The sequence below is a fragment of the Falco peregrinus genome, chromosome 2 (genome assembly GCF_023634155.1).
Source record: "Falco peregrinus isolate bFalPer1 chromosome 2, bFalPer1.pri, whole genome shotgun sequence".
NCBI classification, from domain to species: domain Eukaryota; kingdom Metazoa; phylum Chordata; class Aves; order Falconiformes; family Falconidae; genus Falco; species Falco peregrinus.
Window position 1 is genome coordinate 4972927 of NC_073722.1, and position 21470 is coordinate 4994396.

General features: G+C 37.1%; 2 protein-coding genes and 1 long non-coding RNA gene across 5 annotated transcripts; 1 reads left to right on the forward strand and 2 right to left on the reverse strand.

The window, feature by feature from the left end:
• The first annotated feature begins 26 nt into the window (after nt 1–26).
• On the forward strand, nt 27–14164 carry C2H4orf47 (chromosome 2 C4orf47 homolog). 3 transcript variants are annotated; one of them, XM_013305504.3, is made up of 8 exons: nt 31–391; nt 2018–2204; nt 3822–4041; nt 7636–7773; nt 7862–7937; nt 9153–9332; nt 11301–11473; nt 13301–14159. In XM_013305504.3, exons 2-8 carry the CDS (start codon nt 2108–2110, stop codon nt 13347–13349), a joined length of 933 nt encoding a protein of 310 aa, XP_013160958.1. In that variant the 5' UTR covers nt 31–391; nt 2018–2107; the 3' UTR covers nt 13350–14159. The 3 variants fall into 3 exon arrangements, with proteins under 3 accessions (XP_027633238.1, XP_013160958.1, XP_013160957.1); XM_013305503.3 differs by having other exon boundaries at nt 31–405; nt 13301–14158; XM_027777437.2 differs by lacking the exon at nt 11301–11473 and having other exon boundaries at nt 27–405; nt 13301–14164.
• LOC114010324 (uncharacterized) lies at nt 2742–5771 on the reverse strand. The gene is made up of 3 exons (XR_003551710.2): nt 5266–5771; nt 3864–4125; nt 2742–3599 (listed from the first exon to the last, which is right to left on the reverse strand). It is a non-coding gene; the product is annotated as an uncharacterized LOC114010324 (long non-coding RNA).
• Nucleotides 14165–16071: 1907 nt separating the features above from the next.
• CCDC110 (coiled-coil domain containing 110) lies at nt 16072–21467 on the reverse strand. Its single transcript, XM_055797976.1, is given in 6 exon segments — nt 16072–17096; nt 17098–18000; nt 18388–18702; nt 19440–19622; nt 20205–20285; nt 21381–21467. Coding segments are annotated over 6 exon segments (1914 nt in total). The 3' UTR covers nt 16072–16751.
• Between the last annotated feature and the right edge of the window lie 3 nt (nt 21468–21470).

The window sequence follows — 21470 nt, forward strand, 5'->3', positions numbered from 1 at the left end:
GGCGGGGCCGCGAGGCTTTCCCGTCTCCTGGCAACCGGCGCTAGGGTGGCGGCCTGGGCCTCTCCTCGCCGTCCCGCCGCCGCCCTGCGGCTCGTCCGCCCCTCTCGGCGCGGAGCCCGTTCCTGTGCGTGAGGTACCGGCCCCGGCAAGGCGGTGCCGCGCAGGCCCCGCTTGACTCACCGACCCTGCGCTGCCCTGAGGAGCGCGGAGCTGTGGGCGGCCCTGGCTGTGCTTAATCCAGTTTACGCGGTATCGGCGCTCTGTGGAAAAAGACAGCTATTCCCTCAGCTTTCCTTCAGACTGCCTGGGAGACGCTCCGGAGTCGTGCTGCCTCGCCCTGCCGCTGCTTCAGGGCTTTCAAGGCTCGTCCGTCTTGTCACGTCTCAGTCAGGTCGAGCTGCTGAGGTCCAGGAATCCTTTCCGTTCATCCCTTTATCAGCCATCTTTGCTTTATGCTGTAGAATTTAACTCTAGGCCTGTTTATTGCCGATAAATTATTCCTGTCCTCGCCAGTAATGCCAGCTTGCCTCACAACAGCGAAGCCTTGTTTTCTTCCAAGGGCCGGTTCTCTGTCATGTCTTCCTTCGGTGCTATCTGTTGTTGCCTGCCCTTCGGTTCCTTACCGACGTCTAGATCTACCGCTAACCAAACAACAGTACTGTTTAATCAGATGAAGCAACACATGCATTTTACACCGTGGGAACCCCTACGCGTTGCAAAAAAAGAAAACAAAACAAAAAAACAAAAAACCAAGATAGCTTCAAACTTTTTAAAACCTGCATGCTGTCAGTCCTGTGTGCTGAGCATAAGCAATGTGTGGCTAGCCCATCATACACAACGTTCCAGCATATTATTTCTTACAGTAAAAATGTATAAAATCTATGTTACTATCTAGATTTTCACTGCTGTGCTGCTGCTGCTTTTCTACTCTGCGCCCACATGCCAGATACAGTTGATGTGTGATACTGACCTTTCAGACTTCTCTGCTGCCTGCGTTATTTTCATTATTTTCGTTACTGTCTTCCATCTTGCCTTTGCCCATAGTTAATACCCACATGGGACCTGATCTGCATTGTCTTTGATCTGTATTCCACCCTAATTTCTTAACTCCCCTGCTCGCTTTTGAGCTGTATGAGCACAGATACTTCAGTTATTTGCATATTCTTGATATTTTGGGATAATTCTTATATTTCATGACTTAAGAAACAGCTTTCCTAACGTTAACTGATTTCTTCTACCTTAATTTCTGTTCCTGGTGAATTTACCATATATTTATATCTTCTTCCTCAAGGCAGTTCTTCCTCTAGCTGATTCCAATTTCCATCTCTACTGGTTTTCACTCTGGGAATCAGATCCCTGGTAATTGTAGTGCTGAGTCTGCTCTCTGTTCAGGCTCTTGAGTTCCTTACACTTGTTGGCTAGGCATTTTCTTTAGTTCTGGCAGATTCCAATGAAGGGGATGATGAGGGAAAACTAATATTTAATGTAAATCATTTGCATTGAAACCAAGAAGAAATGGGAGATATTTACCATGACCAGGCCTGGGTTTAGTTAGAAGGCTTCCAAAACTACTTTTATGTTTTACCCCAGATTTGTCCATTTACTATCCTTCTATACCATTATTAGAAAGTGACTGAAAACCATTGCTGGAGATAACCCACGAGATGAAGAAGGAGGCTGCTTGGCATGTTTTATTACTAGCTCTTAATGCCACCAAAACCTCTCGTCTTAGTACTCTGAAGATACCTGTTATAAGTTTTGACCCAAATTATGTAAATTCAGTAAGAGTTGCACCAGCTGTACTACAAATACATTTGATTTGCTCTCTCTGCTCATGTTCTGAGTTTGTTTAGCAGAGAGGATACAACGGTGTCTAAATCTGCCACATAGTCCATTTGTCCTATAAGCACCAGAGATGTCAACCGTATTGTAGATTACTTTCTTCAGATTACATTTATTGCTTATATTTTTAACCAAAACATCTTGCATTTTACTTATATAAACTTTGTGTTTATAGGTGTAAACTGCTTATAGTTTTCGCAGTAGAGCAAATAAACAAGGATACTTCAACCCGTTTAGTGCAGTTCACTGTCACACAGATCCAGCCATGCCTGCAGAAAGGAAAAGTGATATGGAGAGGATTGGCCTCTTCAGTGAAATGAGTTATGTTACCATTGGAGATAAATATACATCACATTATATGCGTAAGTACATTTAATTTGAATCGCTGTTTAGTGATAGGGACCACCTCTAGTATCCATGTACTTTCAAAATCACTATTTTCTGATGGTTTTTTTTTTCCTCATTAGAGGCAGCTGCGTTTTCATGTATATTCTTTGCTCAGGTCTGTATTATGAAGAGAAAGCCTTGATATGTTGGAATGAGTATACTGAAGAAAGGAAAAATCCAGTGAAATGGAAAAATATGTATATATAATAGACTGATAAAATCTTTTAGTGTATACCTTTCTTTTTAATATTAATTATCTGCATGGTACCAGTATTTTACTGGTATTGTGAAAAAAAAATTTTCTTTCCTGTGCTTTTTCAACTGGTTTTCTGTTATTGACAATTGCCATTATTTTTAAACTAGTGTTGCAATTTCTTTTTCTGTTCTGATCTGACGCACATGTGTGAGATTCCCCATCCTGTCTTTTTAAAGAATATTCTCCTTTTCTGGTTGTTTAATGGGAATACGCATTGAGAAAGGTTGTTAAAGGAAAAATTCACACAGACGTGGGTACCACTAGGCTTGCTTTAATCACAACTCAGAGTTGGGCCACTGCCTCAGTGAGTGGCAGAGAACAAAGGGATACAGCACAGCTTATATACATTTATCAAATCTTTAGTCAATGTCCAAAGTTTTTAGAAGTTTCCTTTGGTCTTGTCAGTTCTGCGAATCCAGCACCTGACTCTGTCCCATTTGATCTGTTCGGTTCCAGTCTCTGCCTTGGTTTCAGGATCCTCCTTGGATCATGAGCTTCTTTCTGCCTGCTTTAACTCTACACAATCCTTCAAGCACACTTAGTCTTTGAACAAGCAATTCCCATTCACATATACTAATATTTCTAAAAACACCTGTGTTTCTGAGAGCACCTGTGTATACAAACTGATCATCTGTTGTTTCTCTATTCTCCTACTGATTAACTTGACTAAGTTTTAAACCAGCCTTGGAGTAGGGCTATACAAGGGCCAAGGCCTGGTTCTGCCATTTAGCAGCTTCAGCACTGCAGATTTCTGAATTCAAAATACATTTTCTTTAACAACGGTAATTTTTGTAATTAGTAAGGTTACAGAGGTTAATCCTTGGTAGCTGCTTTGAAGTGGTAATGCAAAGTAATCCTGGCTTCTCAATACAAACGTTTCTGCTGTGGTGTTGTGTCAGTGATGAACATGTCCACCAGAACCCTGGCTGGTACACTTCCACCGCTTCTGTGGTGCTGGGGATCCAAGACGCAACTGGAGGCACTCTAACTTTTCCTACCTGGTCTGTAATCAGTGGGAGAGATGTTCCTCTTAAGTACTAACTTGTAGTATATATGAATAGGCATCGGCTCTAGCTCCGAATTGTAGTCTGGAGTAACCAGTCTCTCTCATTGCCTGTAAAGCAAGTGCAGGGGTTAGAAAACTAAAACCAGGTGCTGTGAACACCTTCTCATAGCATTGTTTTTCAGATACAATCATTTACATGCATGATTTACAAGTTAAACGCTCTGCAGTACATTCTTTGAGCCATTTAGATCCAGATCTTAATTTTTTATATGTAGGCTAAGAGAAGCACTAACATTGAACAGTTATGTATTGTTATTACATTTTTTAAAGGCCCTTTTAATGAAGCTGCGAGCAAGAACAGACAGATGTTACCTGGGGGAACCAAAGCATTTTCAGCTCTGCAGACAGGTTATTTTGAGCCTCGGTTTGTGAGGATTTTCAATGGTGAAGCTTACTCAAATCCTGTTCAGCTGAGGAGACGCTACAGAATGGCAGAATCAAAGAAAAATTTGGGCAAAGCTTTCCTTCCCAGTAATGGAGACAAATTGCCGTAAGTGTTGTGAAAATGTTTTAAATTGACCTTTTTTCTTTTCTGTACACTGAAGATATTTTCATAGGTTATTTCTTATAAAACCTGTAATGAGAATACAATATTGTTTCATACAACGTAGCGTTAGTCAGTACCGTGTGAAGAATTTTGAGCAGCAGCACAGGGAAGGCTGAACACAGGTAGAAATCAGGTCCTGATGCTTGGCCTTAACTACCGGGGTTTGCTGTAATCAGTTTCCTTACCCTTGAGCTTTTTTATTTTCAATGGAAATTAAGATGGCTATGGGAAAAAGGTGCGGATAATTAAAAAATGAAGATTTCTTTTTAATTTGAGGAGGAAATCTGTTGGAACTTATTAGATACAATGTCTTCACCCTTCCATTTCTAGGTCTCCCAAAATAGAGGTGGCATATATATTGCATTGTAGGAAAAGGGGCCATTATCCAGGTGCAATGTTTTCCTCCCAGCGAATCCATATCCATTATCTTTTTACTAGAAAAAATAACAATTGTCCTATAGGATGATCAGAAGATGTTACAGAGCTGAGGAGTATGTGCAGAATATTAAAATAAATGCATCTTTGCTATTTGTGCAACATATCGCATGACAAAATGACACCAATGCAACTATTATTATTCATGTGTAAGACTATTATTATTCACATGTGAAAAACAGTTAGAGCCTGGTTACTCATTTATAACTGTACAGTCTTGTTTTGTTCTTGTTGATGCAATAAGAGACAGGAGGATTCAGTCTGTGTACAGGGCCTAGTCCTTACAGTCTTACGGTTATATTTAGTCATATCTTTCTGCTACTTTGCTTTTGGAAAGCTTGAAGTGTAACCTCTTCTTTATTTTATATATATGTATTTTAGGATGCAAGGATTAGCTATGTTCTGTTGTACGTTACAGGAACATCTTGGCTTTTAACAGGAATGTAAGACATGTTGTATAGGCTTTCTGTTGGATATACATGTGCTATTTCTGATGGGACAGTGTTTTTGCTAATTGACTATATACCAAGCAAAAATGAATTCCAAATCAAATATACAAATACATGCAATTTATTGTATTCCGCTATAAGGAAAAATAGCATGCAATATGACAAAAGGAAACAGTCCTAGTTATTATTCACACTATGATAAAGGAGCAATAGGAGCAAAGCACCAAATCATTATTGCAAAGCGTTACAGAGACTGAGAAAAGGACACATCACCAGCTACCACCTTAACACCATCCAGGCCCACACTTCGGCTGGGAAGCCCCGCTGCAGCCGGCACCAGGAGTCTCTCGGTAACTGGGAAAGTTCCTACGTGGTGTGTCCACCCGTAGGTGAGGCTGCTGTCCAGTCCTGGAGCTTGCCTGCCTTTACACTCGGTGAAGAACAAAAATAGTTTACACACCTAGTGTATGTAAACTTTTAAGTTTAGGTGAAGTGCAGGCGTGCGCTGTCTCATGGTTGGTAAGCTTCACACACACCAGGGATGTTGGCCAAATGCCCAAGCGAGGTGGAGTTATCGTCATGACACAGCTGCACACAGTATTTACTGTCTGGATGGTCCTGCTCACGTCTTGCTTGTTCAGGGGGCTCAGGACAAACACCACCTGCTCATTAAAGTTGTCTTAGAGCTCCCTGAGCTCACTGTCTAGGTGAAGCAATCACTAATTAAAGACAAAGACTTTTTCATAAGCAGCAATCAATTTAAGAAATTTTAACCACAGACAATGTGTGAGCCCTTGTTCAAAATTTTCTTTCAACTACAACTTGACTTTATAGTAACCAAATTATTTATAAGGGTTTGACTGTTAGAAACACCTAGGCACTGATTTCAAATCCACGTCAGTCAGTGAGAGTCCTGTTCACTTACTTTCTGTGTTCTGAGTCCAACAGTGGGACTCTTGCTTATAATAAACATCTGCTAAGGTGCTGTCTTCAGTGTACTAGATCCACAAACGCATTTTCTGGCTGTGTGTGGGTGCAGCAGCTCATGCTCTTATTCTTGTTGTAAGACTATTGAATTCTTCTAGACATGAACTTTAGGAAATGTTCTTTATTGTCTTTATCATCCCCTAAATCTGTACTGGCAGAACAGTACAAAGCAGAGGCTGGGAAAGTGGTTAGGTTGTCTTTTAATGGAATCCTCAAGCAATTATAGAGAGCAATTATTTGTTTCTTACATCCAAAACTGACTCCCATCATAACCAAGGAACTAGTGCTGAGCTCTGTTGCTGTTCACTGAATTGTTATTCTTGGCTGCCTGAATGATAAGCAGCTCTTGGGGATCTTTCCTTTATGTTGGAGCCACACATGGTGTTGGCTGCAAGTGGAAAGGTTGCGAAGATTTCATACTCTGAAGATGTGACTGAAGCCTGGACCTTTCTTTTCTTCATGTGTCTGTTCTCTGTTACTTTGTTACTGGCCTATAAAAATCTTTTTAAATAAAATTCACACAGAAGTGACATTTAAAGAATATGAAATAAAGCACTTAAGAGGTAGGAAACCTCAAGGTAAAGGTTGTTCATTGTCAGTTTGCCTATTTTTTTCTATATATGGGGTTATGAAGTCCTTAGATAAAGGGAAAGTAACGAACAGGCAGGTTAGCATTCTGTGCAAAGATGACAACTGCTATCTTGGCATCCTAATCCTGTCAGTATTCATTAACAGCCCTTTTCAGCAGAAACTCTTTGAGACACTTTACTCTCTCCCCACAGTAATTACAGACAGTACAGGCAAAGCAGATTATCTTGGCTATCTGGAGTAGTTGGCAGATCTCATACAGTAGCCTGTGCTTATTTTTTTCTGTTCGGTTTTGGGATGTGGGGACGGAGGGTTGGTTGGGGCTTTTTTTTTGGACCACTGTAGCAGCTGCTTAGTGGACCAAATTGCCATTCAGCTATTTCCTTAGTTTTTCTTGGTCCTTTTCTCCTTTAGTGCCTGTATGATCATGTACTTTGAGCATGTCATACACTTGTCAGCAAATACTGATTTTCAAGTTGGTCTTTTTTAAAAAAGGTCTTTGTGAATTCCTGCAGCTTTGTAGGCAGAGGTATTTCTCCTAAATGAGCTGTGCCTCCTTTTACTTTCCTGTTGTGACACAGCAGAAAGTTAACTGTTCCCAACATCACCCCCCCTTCACAAATCTTTAAAACTGGTACCCCACATTGCCTGCCACTCCATTATCATACCAACACTAACCTGCTGTTCTCTGTAAACTCGTGGGAAAGACTGTCCTCTTGTCATCCAGCATCAAGTCCAACCTATTCGTCTGCATCTCTGTTTGTGAAACTGTCTCTGCCAATGTTACTTAACCTTGTTGGTGCAAAATTAAAACAACCTCTATTAAGCATATTTGTACTATTAAGATACCCTGAAACTTCATCTCTTCTGCCATCTTGTTTCTTTTTTGTCCATAACCTTGTGCACAGAATTGCTATAGGAGTAGATCCATGGACAGTGGATTGAGCTGGTTTTATATTTAACCATTGAGGTGTAGATATTGTTTGGGTGTTTTCTTACTGTCATTTTAGCATACTAGGTATGGAAAGCCTGAAATATTTGCAAAACATTAATCAATGTGTTCATTTGCTATTTTTAGATGCGGACTTGGCAGCTTTTATGGAACCATAGGAGGTTCATATACATACTTCAGTCCACAGCTGAAAGCCAAAGAAAGATACATTCCTCCCGGGAAGAATTTTTATACTAATCCAGGAAAGAAAGGAACTGGATATGGGTAACTTCACAATATTGCTTCTTGAAGAGTATTTTATTAAATGTTTCTTGAGTTTTGAACACCTAAGTAATTAATTTTGTTTTTACAGTTATGCAAACATTACCATAGGTGAACAATATCCACATGAACCTGATGGGTATGAAGTAGAAAGAATAAATGCAAAGGTAAAACTGTTTGTCTTTATTATCTATTAGTATTATGATTATTTATTACAATTTACGTGAACTTTTTGTTCCCTGAGGTGTTTCCTTTATCTTGAAAACACTAATGTTTATTTACAAAAGGGAGGAAGGAAAAAAAAATTAATGACCATCCTGTATAAAAAAGATTTAGGTATTGTTCATTTATTATTTTTCCTTTGAGACATCTGGCAGTATTCCCCACAAGTTCTACCATTCAGGATTTGACCTTGTTTTATATGGAGACCTTAAGCTACAATGCAGTAATGACAAAACAATGCCAATATCAAGAACAATAGTACTTCCATGTTGTCAGAAGAATGGGCCCTCATTATCCCAGATGCTATATAAAAAAAAACCTGCTTCTTTTTTCATCTAAGTTCGTAAATCTAAGAAAACGCGTAAATTTGCTTTCACTGATTTTAGTTATTGTGTATATATTTTCATCATATGGAGTGAAAAATGGCAGCAGAAGGACATTTTCTGCTCTAGGGTAAGAACAAGATTAGAAGAAAAAAATCAGCTACCTGTTGAGACAAATTCAGAGTCAAAACTAAGCATCCAGTGCAGAAAATGAGAAGAACAGAGGAAAGAGGGATGTGGGATTATTTCCACTGGATAGAAAAAAAGGAATTTGCTCTGAGACATTAGCATGCATTACCGGTGATACTGTATTGCTGATGGTACATTTTATGCTTGTTTTTTAATTGTTCATAATGTTTTAACCTGTTTTGGTTTAAAATTGGATCTGGGAAGAAGAGTCAATATCTCCCATGGTACAAAGAACCAATTCTTGGAGAAGCTCAGCTTAGTAAGGTGCTCACAATCTGGGGAATGTAGTGGTCAGGGTTCGCAAGAGTAGGCAGCTGGGTTGCATGCAGGCAGAATTTTCAAGCATGTATGTGTGCATTTATGCCCAAGATACAGGTATACAATACTGTTAAACACATCTTAAATGGACACTGCTTTTTCTGACATCTTCCTACCATACTTTCATAGTGATTGTTCTACTTCCTAGTCAGTGAATCTATGTTCTGTTATACATGGTGAGTATATAAAATACCTTGATCATCAAACAAGAGCAAAGAAAGTTAGAGCGAACATTTCCCAAGACTATTTTTAATGCTTTCCATTTTTTTCTTAGGATAACATACAGTAAAAATCCTCAGGATTGTTTCTTTTAAAGTATTTGTTTTACAGAAAGCACAAGAGGAACATAAACGGCTTGTTAAAGGAGGGCCTTTCAAATTAAAACTGTATCCCCAGGAATATTTTGATGTGAATCCCTATTTTAATGACAAACCTTTGCCACCTGTGAAGAAACCACCTCCAAAGAAGCCAATTGTACCACCTTTCAAACCAAGTTCTCCTGCTAAAAAGGTTAGTTTGTCTTATAGCTACTGAAGACAAAAGATAAATACTCAGATATTTCCTGGTAAAAGCTTTGCTTGCAGTACGTAAAGTATAAAGATATGTCTGGTTTTGCTGTTAATTTCTTATTTTTCTTACAAAAGTTATTATTCCATTTACTTTTTTTTTTTTTTTTCTTTTCCAATTCACAAAGCAGTGAGATCTTGTTTGACTCAACAACAAGTGCTAACCAGCTCCAGGTTACCTGAAAAGTCTTTCTCTTTAAAATCTGCCTAGTGCTGTTAACATACAGTTAACTGACTGCATACACCACAAAAGGATACAAAGTGGAAGGTTATGCGATAAATGACAGTAAGACTAGATTATTGTAGCAAATTGAAATGCTGTCCTATTTTAGCCTCTGTCAGTCACTCATAATTTTTGAACCTGCTAATTACTCTCAGCCTGTATAGACAAGCATCTAAAAGATAATTCCTGAAAGTGTCATGGGAATGGGTAGCTAGAAGGGGCAGAAAAACTCGGTTAGTCCTTCTGCTCAGGGAAAGGCTGCAGAATAAACTCCGGAGTTATCTGTTGCTTGTCTATCAGCAGGCACAAATTTGGAATCTGCTTGTGAATTTACCCACTCTCCAGTAGTTAGGAGAAAAGGAGGAAAAGGTTGGGAAGAAATATATGCAGAAGGGCTTAGAGGGCATAAGAAATAAAGCCTGGAGTTAGCATTAAGGATATATAGGAATGTAGTTCATTAGTTCCAGTTGCTTTGTGTCATTATTTCTTAAAACCTAAACTGGTATTTTTCCATTCTATTTCCATCTTGATACATTTTTTTGAGATACTAAATGTGTGCCATTCATCTTAGGTGAAACCTTAATTTCACTTTGAAATGTGTTCAAGATGCATAAATACCTCTCTCTTAAATGACTCCCTTAATCTGTCACTTTTCAGCTGTTCATTTTGGAGTTCCATTGTAAGAAATTTAATGCTGCCCTCTGCTAACCACTGTTTTCCTATTATTATGCCCTTCACCCTTGACTTATTTGACTGACATTGATTCATATGAGGAAGGTGATGACAGCAAAGAAGATATGACTATTCAGAAAGAGACAGCAAAAATGCTTGCACACAACTAATTGTGTTAGGCATTTGGCCTCGTAGATGAGGCAGCGGAAGTCTTTCAGAATGGAAATCTGTTCAGAAAAGTTAGCTGCTAGGAAGCCAGCACCTCATCTGGCTGACAGTGCTGGTGATCCTGCTCCAGGCTTCCCATCCTTCACACCACATATGCTTTCCCCGTATATTTAAATTATGTGTACTTCCCAAGCTACTGCACACTTTCCCTCTCTGCTATATAAATTCTTACGGGAAAAATGGCTTTATTGTTGATTGAATCGCTTACTGTTGCACTTTTCAGGAACGCAGCCTCAGCAGACTGTGGGGTTTAGCTGTACTAGGGGATTGCAAAGAATTAATCAGGTTTCTATGTATTTTTAAAGTAAAATTTGCCACTCTTATAGTACTAGTGGACGTAACGTTCTGGGAAAAGCCAGTGCTGTATTTATATGTATATGTCAGAAAGCAAATTGATTATAATGCCCGAGCCTTACTGTATGTAACAATCCCACACCAGTACTGGACATGGAAATATGCTAGTAAACTAATAGTGACATAGGAATTCCCTTTTTTTGCCACAACATAGCTCGTTTTAGTGAGTTATGGTTTTACCTTTTCTGTCACATTTTTAAGATCCTTTCCTCAAAATCCAGACTTATGAAAGAACATTTAAAACTAAAAAATCATCAAAATAATGACTAAAATTTTCCTTAAAGTTTCCATTGCAAATTTAAAGAATATCTGTTTTTTGGTTTTTATATAATATGATGCAGTCTGCTATTCAGTATGCTTATTTGCTTTTGCATGAAAAATATTTTCATTAATTATATTGTAGATTGGCACTTTGAGAAGTTATTTTATTTTCAGTCAGGGGGCATGAAAGGAGGCACATTTGATCCTTACCCAAGCCATTCTGCTGACCCTTATGTAACTGAAAAATCTAAGGCTGTCAAAACTAATAAAGAACGACGGATTTTTCATCCTCCTCCTGGACCAAAAAGCAGACCTGTGACAAGCATAATAACTCTAAATGTCACAAGGTAAGCTCCTTTAATCTGAGTTTGTGTTTCATGTATGCTGTCTACCAAAAGCCACTAGCACAGCTGTTCATTACATTTAGCTGTCTAAAATAATTGAATAAATGCAGGAATGCATTATTAACAAAAGGATAAGCGGTGTATAAGTAACTTGGCTTTCCAAATTTATTCCTACTCTCTCCTGTGAATTCAGGTTACTTTATAAGGCTCAACGTATCATAGAGACCTTCAAAATCATGCTATACAGATGTCACTGAAAAATAATTATTTTTTATTCTTTTCTGACTTGATAAATGTAGAAAGACCAGGAACGTTCCTCTTAAAAACAAAGTCTGTTTTCGTTTTCCCTTGTTTTTGGAATAATATTGACTCCCTCTGCTGGCAAACATAACATTAGGTAATCTAAGCTTGTGAAGCTTCTGGGACAATGACACTGAAATTGGATTCCTAACTAAAAACCCGTACTGTGCAATGTTTATAGATTTATAGTACACACTGCATGTATATAGGTAGATAAGCACATAATTCTTTATTTTTTTACCTTATCAAGGTATAACCCTTAGATTTAAACAAATTTGTTTCCTAGTTTTGGCTCTGTTGTAATCCAAGCAGAAAATCAAGACTGTAGTTATTTAGAGGAATCACTTTCAAATGCAGACTTCTATGATTGCACGTAGAACAGTTAGGCATACTAGTTTGCATGTTCCATGAGTATAGTGAGGTATTTTAGAAATACTTGATTAAAATTTGAAAAACTGTCTTAGAGGAATCTGTTTCACATTTGTGATTTGTCTTTTACATATCGTATGTGAATTCTAAGAAATACACCTCCCTTATTCACCCAGTGCTCTTCTGTTTCCTTTATTTCACCACGTATTGGCATTTGCATAATCACTTTTTAAATGGCAGGGATAGTTCGAAGTTTTTATTTACACTGACAAGGCAGGACCAGAAGCTACGTATTACTCCACATTGCTTTTCATTACTAATGGAAAGTAAGAAAGAATTGAAAGTAACTTTTTGGTACACCAAAAAGCATGGTAACTGGCAACGCTGATGTAAGAAAGTACAACCTTTCATGTACGCACTAGCGTTTTTAAACTAGTAAAAGGGAAAAACAATGTTATATTGGTCTGAGTAGCCTTCTAATTGGTGTAATTATTTGTATTATTGTTTTATCAACAGAATAAAAATTAATGTTCCCAAATGAAATGTTTTTATTGGAAAAGAACCCTGACTGTATGTGAAGTAGGTTTCAGAATTGAAAGGGGGAGACTGATTGTGAAGAATCTCTTAAGTGTTCACAAATACAGTTACGGTGGACTCATTAAAAATATTTGTAAAGAGAAAAATTTCACATATCCAACAGAAATTCCACAGAGAGAAATTAAAACTAGTATTTAAAATTCTATACTACTATTTCCCTCCTAAGAATTTTAAAGAACTTACTTATTTTTCATTTGTTATTCCTAGGTTTAATAGAATGAGAATTGTGAACTGAATTTATTGTGTGAAGCTCATAGTTTTTAAGAAATGTGGCAATCATTTTTCAAATTGTCTGCTTCCCCACTGAATTACAGTTCTTTATATACTTCCCAACTGAAAGCTTATCTTCTATTTGGACTGTAATCCTGTAGCTGGATTTGCTAGTGTAGATTCCTGCTGTTGGGCAGTGCATTATTGAAAGAAACTTGACTTCATGAGGATTCAAGTCATTAAATCTAATTACAGGACAGGGTGCCACAGTTTTTCATTTTTACAAAAGGTCTTGTGATTTGTACAGTGATATTTTACACAAATCTTATAAATTTCTCTTCATTTACATTTCAGGTCATTAAATGTAAAGAACTACAAGACTGCACAGCTGAGATCTTACTAGGTACAAACGGCAAAAAGAAGGGTGCACTTCTTAGACTAAACGGTTAACAAGGCAAACAAAAATGTGAAAAATGGAATTCAAGTATAGAGGGCAATTCAATCTGTTTAATGATTGAGAATGCAATCTTTTGTTTCTAAATATAAAGCTATAATAAATAATTTAAGATAATTTATTTATTCAGTCCAAGTTTGTATTTTTATTTATATTTTCATCTTATTGCTTAGCTGGACTTTTGAAATTTACTTTTAGAAAACATACTTTCTAATGAGTAATTTGGATTGCAATGTGACTATATATTGCAGTGGAAGAAATTGCGTATCTTTTAAAGTGAGTATCAGTGTATGCATTAACCAAGTTAGTTATGTGGCCCACAGTGAAACTAAAGTCATCATTTCCCTTTAGTAGAATTACAACTTGTACTGTATTTCAACTATGATTTTTTAAAGAATTGTCTGAAAATTATAAGATTTTTAGGTTTTATGACCTTCTCAAAATGACCAATATCAAGCATTGATCAAAACCAGACCACAAGCAGGCTGTTAGGAAGAGTCACCTCTATTTACCGGCATCTGTTACTGCTCTTCCTCAATTTCCTGACAAATCTAAGTGCTGCCATGTTCTCCAAGAACAGCTTAATTTCACTTTGTGTACGTGGAAGGTTCCTAACAAATCTGATCTGTCTTTCAAACTAGCTTCTTCTCAGATGGAACTGTGACCTTAAATGTACGCTTTACCTCCATCTTAATTTTTGTCAGGTTTTTGTACGTGGTCCAATAAATTTGTTCATGCAAATCAAAACTGATTTATTATAAAAATAAAAAAATACTCAGCACTTATTTATCCAAATTATTACATGCAGACGAAATTTCTTTATTAATTTTTATTAAAGTTTTGTCATATCACTCTAGAATATTTATGAAATAGTATCCTTACTGCTGTTCACAGGATAATAGCTTGTTAAAGAAATTCCAGACTGGATCTCACATTTCCTGGCATCAATGAAAATAAAAATAAACCCAAGAATTGGTGGTCAGGTCTTCCAGCATATGTTGAAGCATAAAACCGCTTACCTTGAGATCAACAGGACCCAACAATATTTGAAAATATTAATTTACAGGGATTTTGATGATTTCTTTATGCAAAGACTTATCACAGAATTCCTTCTTTCTTTGTTTATACCTTGTATTATATAACGATACTGGTGCTGACCTTAGGTACCTTAGTGTCGTCCTCGTACAGAATATCGAGCACCCATGTTGCTCACTTGTGAAGTCACAGCACTGTTCTGTACTTCCTTCTAACTCCTGTTCTGGTGTAGTACAGCTGATGAAGGCTGCACTGAAGTTTTTCTTTATGTCCTTCTGTCTCTTTTTGTAATTCTTCCACTTCTATTTTCTGCTGTATTTCAATACTCTTTTCATTCAGTAACGAGATGAAAATACTGAAAGCTGATTAAAAGATACGGAGCTTAATTTTAAAACAAACAACAAACCAGTCCAGCTTGTTTGAGATGTTAGGGTATGTGGACTAGCCATAATGGGAGCCAATAACTTCACCTGCCAAGTCCCCCCCCTGAAAATGTGTGGTCCCATGGACCTCACACCCAATTCTAGGTAGGGCCTCAGTATGCTGTTTTAATACAAATTATAATTGTGTCCCTTTGGCTTCTTGGCAGTACCTTTGACTGTGATGGCAGAATTTAGAACTTTCTTGAGTTTTATTACCCAGTTATCTAAGGTAAGAAGGACATTAGACATTACTTACATTGTTTTCATAGTGACAGCTTCCCTACATCGTTACAGTATTGATATAGCCAGTTATCTTTATAACTGATTCTGGCCACAACTTAATAGTTACAATCTGAAGCAACTTCATGATTTTGCAAGCGTTAAATGCAAATAAACACCCAAATATCTACTCGATAGCCCACGTATTTACCATTTTAATGTTCTTACTGACTTCGGGTGTGCACTGCAAAATTGTGGCATAATACTATTGCCTATCTCCAGTAGAATACTGCAACAATCTTTTGAACATTTTTTTACAGGAAAAAGCATTAAGAACCAGACTTAGATCTTTAATCTAGTTTTTAGTCATTCTACTATATGTATTACTCACTATACAAAAACATGCTCTATTACACTTACAGTCTTATATTGTAAACCAGATAAATAATTGTTAATTTGCTGCAACCTGTCTTTATGGGTTATTGGAGAAACAGGAAGAAATCAGTTCTTTTATGTCTCTGAAGAGGTTATGCCCTTTATTGGCCAGGAGCTTGTACACCTAGTGTTGTTCTAATAGGGAAGTGAAGATAAATAATTACCTCTACGTCTGTTCTGGAAACACCAATAACTAATTACACGGGTTTACTTTCCTGATTTATTAAGGAGTGAGTAAAAAAAGAAGTTTCTAAAAAAGTAGCCCTAATAGTGTTGTAGAAACACTGCATACAGGCAGCTTCAACTTTACAGAATATCATATACAGTATTTTTGAGAAATTCTTCCTCCCCATGGTCCCTAGGCTGAGAAAATTGGAGAGATTTTAATCTAAATCTAAATCTAAATCTAAATCTAAATCTAAGATTGGAATAAATTCATGCAGTGATTGTATTCAAGAGGGTAATTTTTGCACCTTTCATAGTTACGTCCATGTTCTCTGAATATGTTGACACTGAAAATGTTAAAATTAATGTTTTAACTAATAAGCTTTCTAAGTATAAAAGAGATAAAGGGTACCTTGTGTTGGTTAAACATAGACCAGAATGAGATGTCATCTAAAACATACGTAAACATAGTTTAAACTTAATTTAGGGGTTCTTGCAGAAATAACCAGTGAAATGTTGTGGCATGTACTAAGCTGTTCAGCTAGAAGGTTGTTAAGATTCCCTTCTGACTCTGAAATCCTAGGGACTGAATTCTATCTCCTATAAACTGTCACAGTTCCATTAAATTTCTTTATACTACATAGAGAGTGTAAAGATCTGCTTTTGTGAATGTGTGAAAGTCAGCCAAGTATCAACAAAACAGGCAGTTCTTTTTAGAACATTACAAAAACATGGAAATGACTGGACATCAGAATTGTAAATGTTTTACAAAAGAAAATGGTTTACTACCATTTATTTGAAGCAATAAACTGTTGCAGATTATCAGGTATTACCTGGAAAAGAAATTCAGCTAATACGATATTGCAAAATAAAGCTCATACATTGTGAATCATATTCCAAGGCTTTATACTTAGAACAGAGATTTCTGTACAAATTCTAATGTAATATTCAGAGTACCAGTTATATTGCATGGTAGCAGTACCACGGTACCTGGTAACCAGGTTTCCTTTGCCCACAGACTAGAGCTGTAGCTTGGCATCCGAGGTAAATATAATCCTTATGCAAATGGTGGAATTCAAGGTGTAATACATCTCTCATTTTCAGTAATCCACAGGAGATTTTCTAATAGTAAGCATTCTTCAGTCAGTTTTCTAATGTGACTTTCATATATGGAAATGTCTTGTCTATATTCCCACATTTCCTTCTTAAGTAACTGATTTTCCTCCGTGACATTTGTTAGTGCTGTTGATAACCTCTTGCATTCTCCTTTTGCACTGGTCAAGTTAGACTTTAAAAGATCAATATCTGCTTTTGCATTTCCGATTTCAGCCGTTGATTTCTTTTCTGCAGGAGCTTTACCTGACTGGAGTTTCTTAAAAGTCCTTCTGCAGCATCTGTTTAGTATAACATTCCTGCAGGGTCATTTAAAGGTTAAGTTTTTTTGCTTCCAGTGTTAGCACTAGCCAAAGATATATTTGCATTAATCGAAGATGTGTTTGCATTAACTGAAGATGAGTTTCCAGTTCAGATTTTGCTGTGTTTTCTTTTATTTCTTGCATTTCAGTCTGATTTCTTTCAAGCTCTTGAAGGCTTTCAGGCTCCTGAAAGCTTTCAGTCTCTAGGGAACTATTTTCTTTTGTAAACCCCTGGGATATTTCTATCTTAAGCTTTTTATTTGTTTCTTTTAACTTGAAGCATTCCCTTTGCAAGAACTTTAGGATTATACCAAGCCTCTCTCTTTCACAGGTAACAGCACTCATCTCTTCTTTTACTTTCTGGTTCCTAATGTAAAAGTCATGTTTTGTGACATACAGTATCTGTATTGAATGTTGGTTTCCATTACTGAGTTGATTTCTCTCTTCCTCAAGGATGTTTTTCTGGTTTTGGAGTTCTTTGCATTTGCTTAAGAAGTTCTTTGCTTCCTTAATACATTCCTTGTTATCTTCTTGTGATTTAACCAACTGGATTTGCACACTTCTGTTTTCTTCAGCTAAATTCTTGATTTGTGTATTACATTATATTTTTTCTTTCAAAGATTCTATGGTAACATTAAGAATTTCCACTTTGTTCTTGAGAGAGAAATTTTCATGTGGAAGATCATGTACTGTTTTTTGCAGATGCTCAGGATTTTTCAGGGACTTTTGCAATGCTTCAATTTTGCCATTGTATCGGGAGGCTACTTTGATTTTGCTGAACTTCTGATTTCCTGGCCTTAGTAATGTTTGATTTAAAGTGGTCTGTTGTTGTTTTTCTTTTTTTAGTTGCTCTTTGTTATCAACTATTAGTAGCTTATCTTTCACCATTTCAGGAAAAGAACCTGGATTCTGTCACCTTCACTGTAATTGATTCGAAATTCTTTATGTACATTTTTGCTTTGAGATTCTGCTTTTTCACTGTATACTGTTGTAGAGGAACCACTCCATCGATTGGCACATTTGGAGTCTTTACAAAATTCTTGATCAAAATGTAGGCAATTTTCTTTAACTGAAACTAACCCAATATGTGATTCATCTAAAGAGGTCACCATTTCTTCACTTATCTTTTAAGTTATTTAATTTTTCTTTGGATAAAAAGCTAGATTTTTCTGTAGTATCTGCTAACAGATCCAGATCATTATGAACTGACTTCTGAAATTCTTGTTTCAGCAGCTTGGTAGGATAGTTACTATTGCCTATTTTACGAAATTCTTTCCAAACTTTGGGAAAAGGTACATGATGTTTAGATTCACTCAAAATGGCCTTCTCATAGGCAGCATTCAGCATTTCTGTCTCCAAATCAGTGCCAGTTAGCAAATATCCACATTTATGTTCATTTTTTCTTGCAAGTATTCTGTTGTTTCCAAACAAATTTTCTGAATTTTCAACCTTTTCAGTTGCTATAGTTTTAAGCGAAATCCTGTGTGGAATATTTATATCACTGACAGCATTTCCAATATTGGAATTTACTTCCACATGCTCATCTGAGCAGGGTTCTCGATCATGTTGAACTTTTCCCTTAGAAGACAGTGATTCAGGATTCACCATCAGCTACCCCACAAAATAAAAACCAAAAGTAAAAAACTTGTCATGTTGTAAAAATTGTGAAGCATTGCAGTACTAGAAACATAAGACAAATAAACTGTTACGAAAGCCACTTATCAATCAAGACTTGTACAGTTTACTTCTGCCAATGCCTTTTATCCATTAAAAGAATCTAAACAATTATTGTACACCCCATTTCATTGATTACTGGGCTTTGGAGCAGGCACAAAATACCAGGTGTCCTAAATTGATTAAGTATATTTCCAGCAGAGGAGAGATGACTTAAGGAGACTGTAGTTTGTTTTTGTCATCCCAGTCCCTATGAAATAAGGGCTAACTGGAGTTCACACTAAATATAGACAGAAAAAGTAGGGTTTATGCAGCTTTTGATAGGAGAGGGACAAAATGTATTCCCTGCCCTCATTTCTCTCTCTTCTCTCCTTGACTGTCTGCCCTGTCTCCTTATATGCTTTGCATTGTATTCTGTGCCCACTGAAAATAATTCAAATTAATTGAGGAAGATCAGGTTACAGTTTTACCTGTGCAAAGCAAAAGTGAGTTTTAATCATAATGGGTGGGAGGGAATAGTTTATGTAATTATGGCTAAAGTTCTCCTACCCAGAAAAAGGTCAGGAAGATGATACGGTTGTTTTTTAGGTTTTTGCTTAATCCAGAATACCCCTTGGATTGTTTTTCAAAAAAACACATTACTCTCAAAACCCAAGATCCAGCTAAAAAACAACTGGTTTGTAGGTAAAAATTGTTGAACAGACCAGAAATGCATCCCTTGGTATGCAAGTCATCAGAATCTTGTCTGAACTACATAGTGGAGCTTTCATTTCAAATATATTTTTATTTAGTATCTCACGGGTTTTAGGCTGTACCTGAAAAAGATTGAGATTGTTCACAGAAAACTTAAATGTAGAAATATTTCATTTTCCAAAACCATCCTATTACTCAAGAAGTTCTTCCTTAGGAAGGACAGAGCCAGAGAGAAGTGGCATGTAGGAATATGGAATTGTCTATAAACAGCAAACTTTAAAGCTAAATGTCCTTTCAGCACCAGCTATTCAGCTTTTATATAAAGAACCAGATAAAACAATGGCAGAAAAATGCTCCTGAAAAGGTGGCTTAGCATCTTGTCAAATGTGGTGGCTTGCAACTATAGAACAGGTTCTGCTGACAGTGACATAATGTGGAATTAAATTCTTTGAAAATAACAAAGCTTCCTTGAGTTTACAGCGATATAAATGAGAGAAGGATCTAGTCCTTCCTTCCCCCTCCCCCAGTTTTGTTTTTCCTGTTTTTCTGAGGTTTTAAAAAATCGTTAATAAGCGCCCAAATAATACTGTGACTAAGAAAGGGTAAGAAGTGATATTATCAGCTGTTTTAAGATGGACAGAAGATTAAATGTATGCTTAAAGTACACAATAGTCAACAGATTTTAAAACACAGATCTAAAAGTATCTAAAAATGCAGCAGGAGGCTTTTGTATTTTAAGGGTGTTTGTGTTCTCTGTTTGTCGTGTTAATATTCTCCAGACTCTGTTGCCGAAATGTCTGAAATAATTCCAGCTGTTGCTGAAGAATCTAAAATGTATAAAATAAATATCAGAAAATTGCTTGGTAGTTTGGTTGGTTGTGGTGGTTGGTTTTTGGTTGGATTGTTTGTGTTTTTTTTAATATTGAGCGGAGTTAGGATATTTTCTCAGTTGAAATTACGTTTCTTTTCCAGTTCCAAGGCAGTTTGCACCCAGCCTGAGTCAACAGTTCATCAAATGCTTCTTTCACTATTCAATAGTTGTTTAGAAACTTAGTCACACTACTGGAAGGATTTCAGCCTAGTTCTTCACAGACAGTTGCTCGCGTTACAGAGAGCACTCTCACATCTGACACTACTTTGGATCTTTCTCTTTGCCGTGAGACCAAATGTGCTTCTGCTAGAATTCATACTTCAGTTCCAAAAATCATCTTTCTAGTTTAGACTGTGGCATACTGGTCAGACAACATAAGGAAGCTGGACTGTCTCTTGGATTACTAAAGGGGAACCCTAGTATCCTGCATTAACAGAATTAACATCGGCTAAGCTCTAATGACTTAGAAGTGCTTTAAAATAAATAGTGCAAATTCTTTACATATATCAAAGGAGTTTTCTCTGAATGAATCAATTCTTAGGTCACAAGAATTCAGAAGTTTAGTGAAAAATTTCAGGTAAGGGAATGAGCATGTGCATAGAACAAGATTTGTCTAGCTTTCTGTGAGTGCTGCTTTGGAAGAAGATTCCCCAAAATGTGAAGGAGGAAGAAAAGAGGCAGGCAGAGAACTACCGTACATCATATACCCGAGTTATGCAACTATACTGATGCCAAAGCCCAAATGCACTTTGCTAGTCATTATTCAAGTGGAAATTGTAGTTCCAAGTACTTTCAGAATAATTCAGCAAGTCTGATTTCCTACTAAAAACATCAACAAAGAGTGACAGCTCCTATTGTCTGGTCCTAGCCCTGCACACAGAAGTATCTTGAAACGATCAATCACGGTGTTTACATCCGTATCAAGCACTCCTCATTTGCTGAGCAATGTAAAAAAGGCTCCTTTAGATTTAGAGGTCTGTGATTACCGGGATTTAACGCTTCACCCCAGCAGCTGCTGGAGCAAGGCACCTGTAGTGAGTAGCTGGCCCACGCCACTCTTGCGAAGCCTGGTGCAGGCCAGTTTGTTGGCCGGTGTTTTGGCACTAGATGCGTCTCTGCGCTGGGATGAATGCACCATATG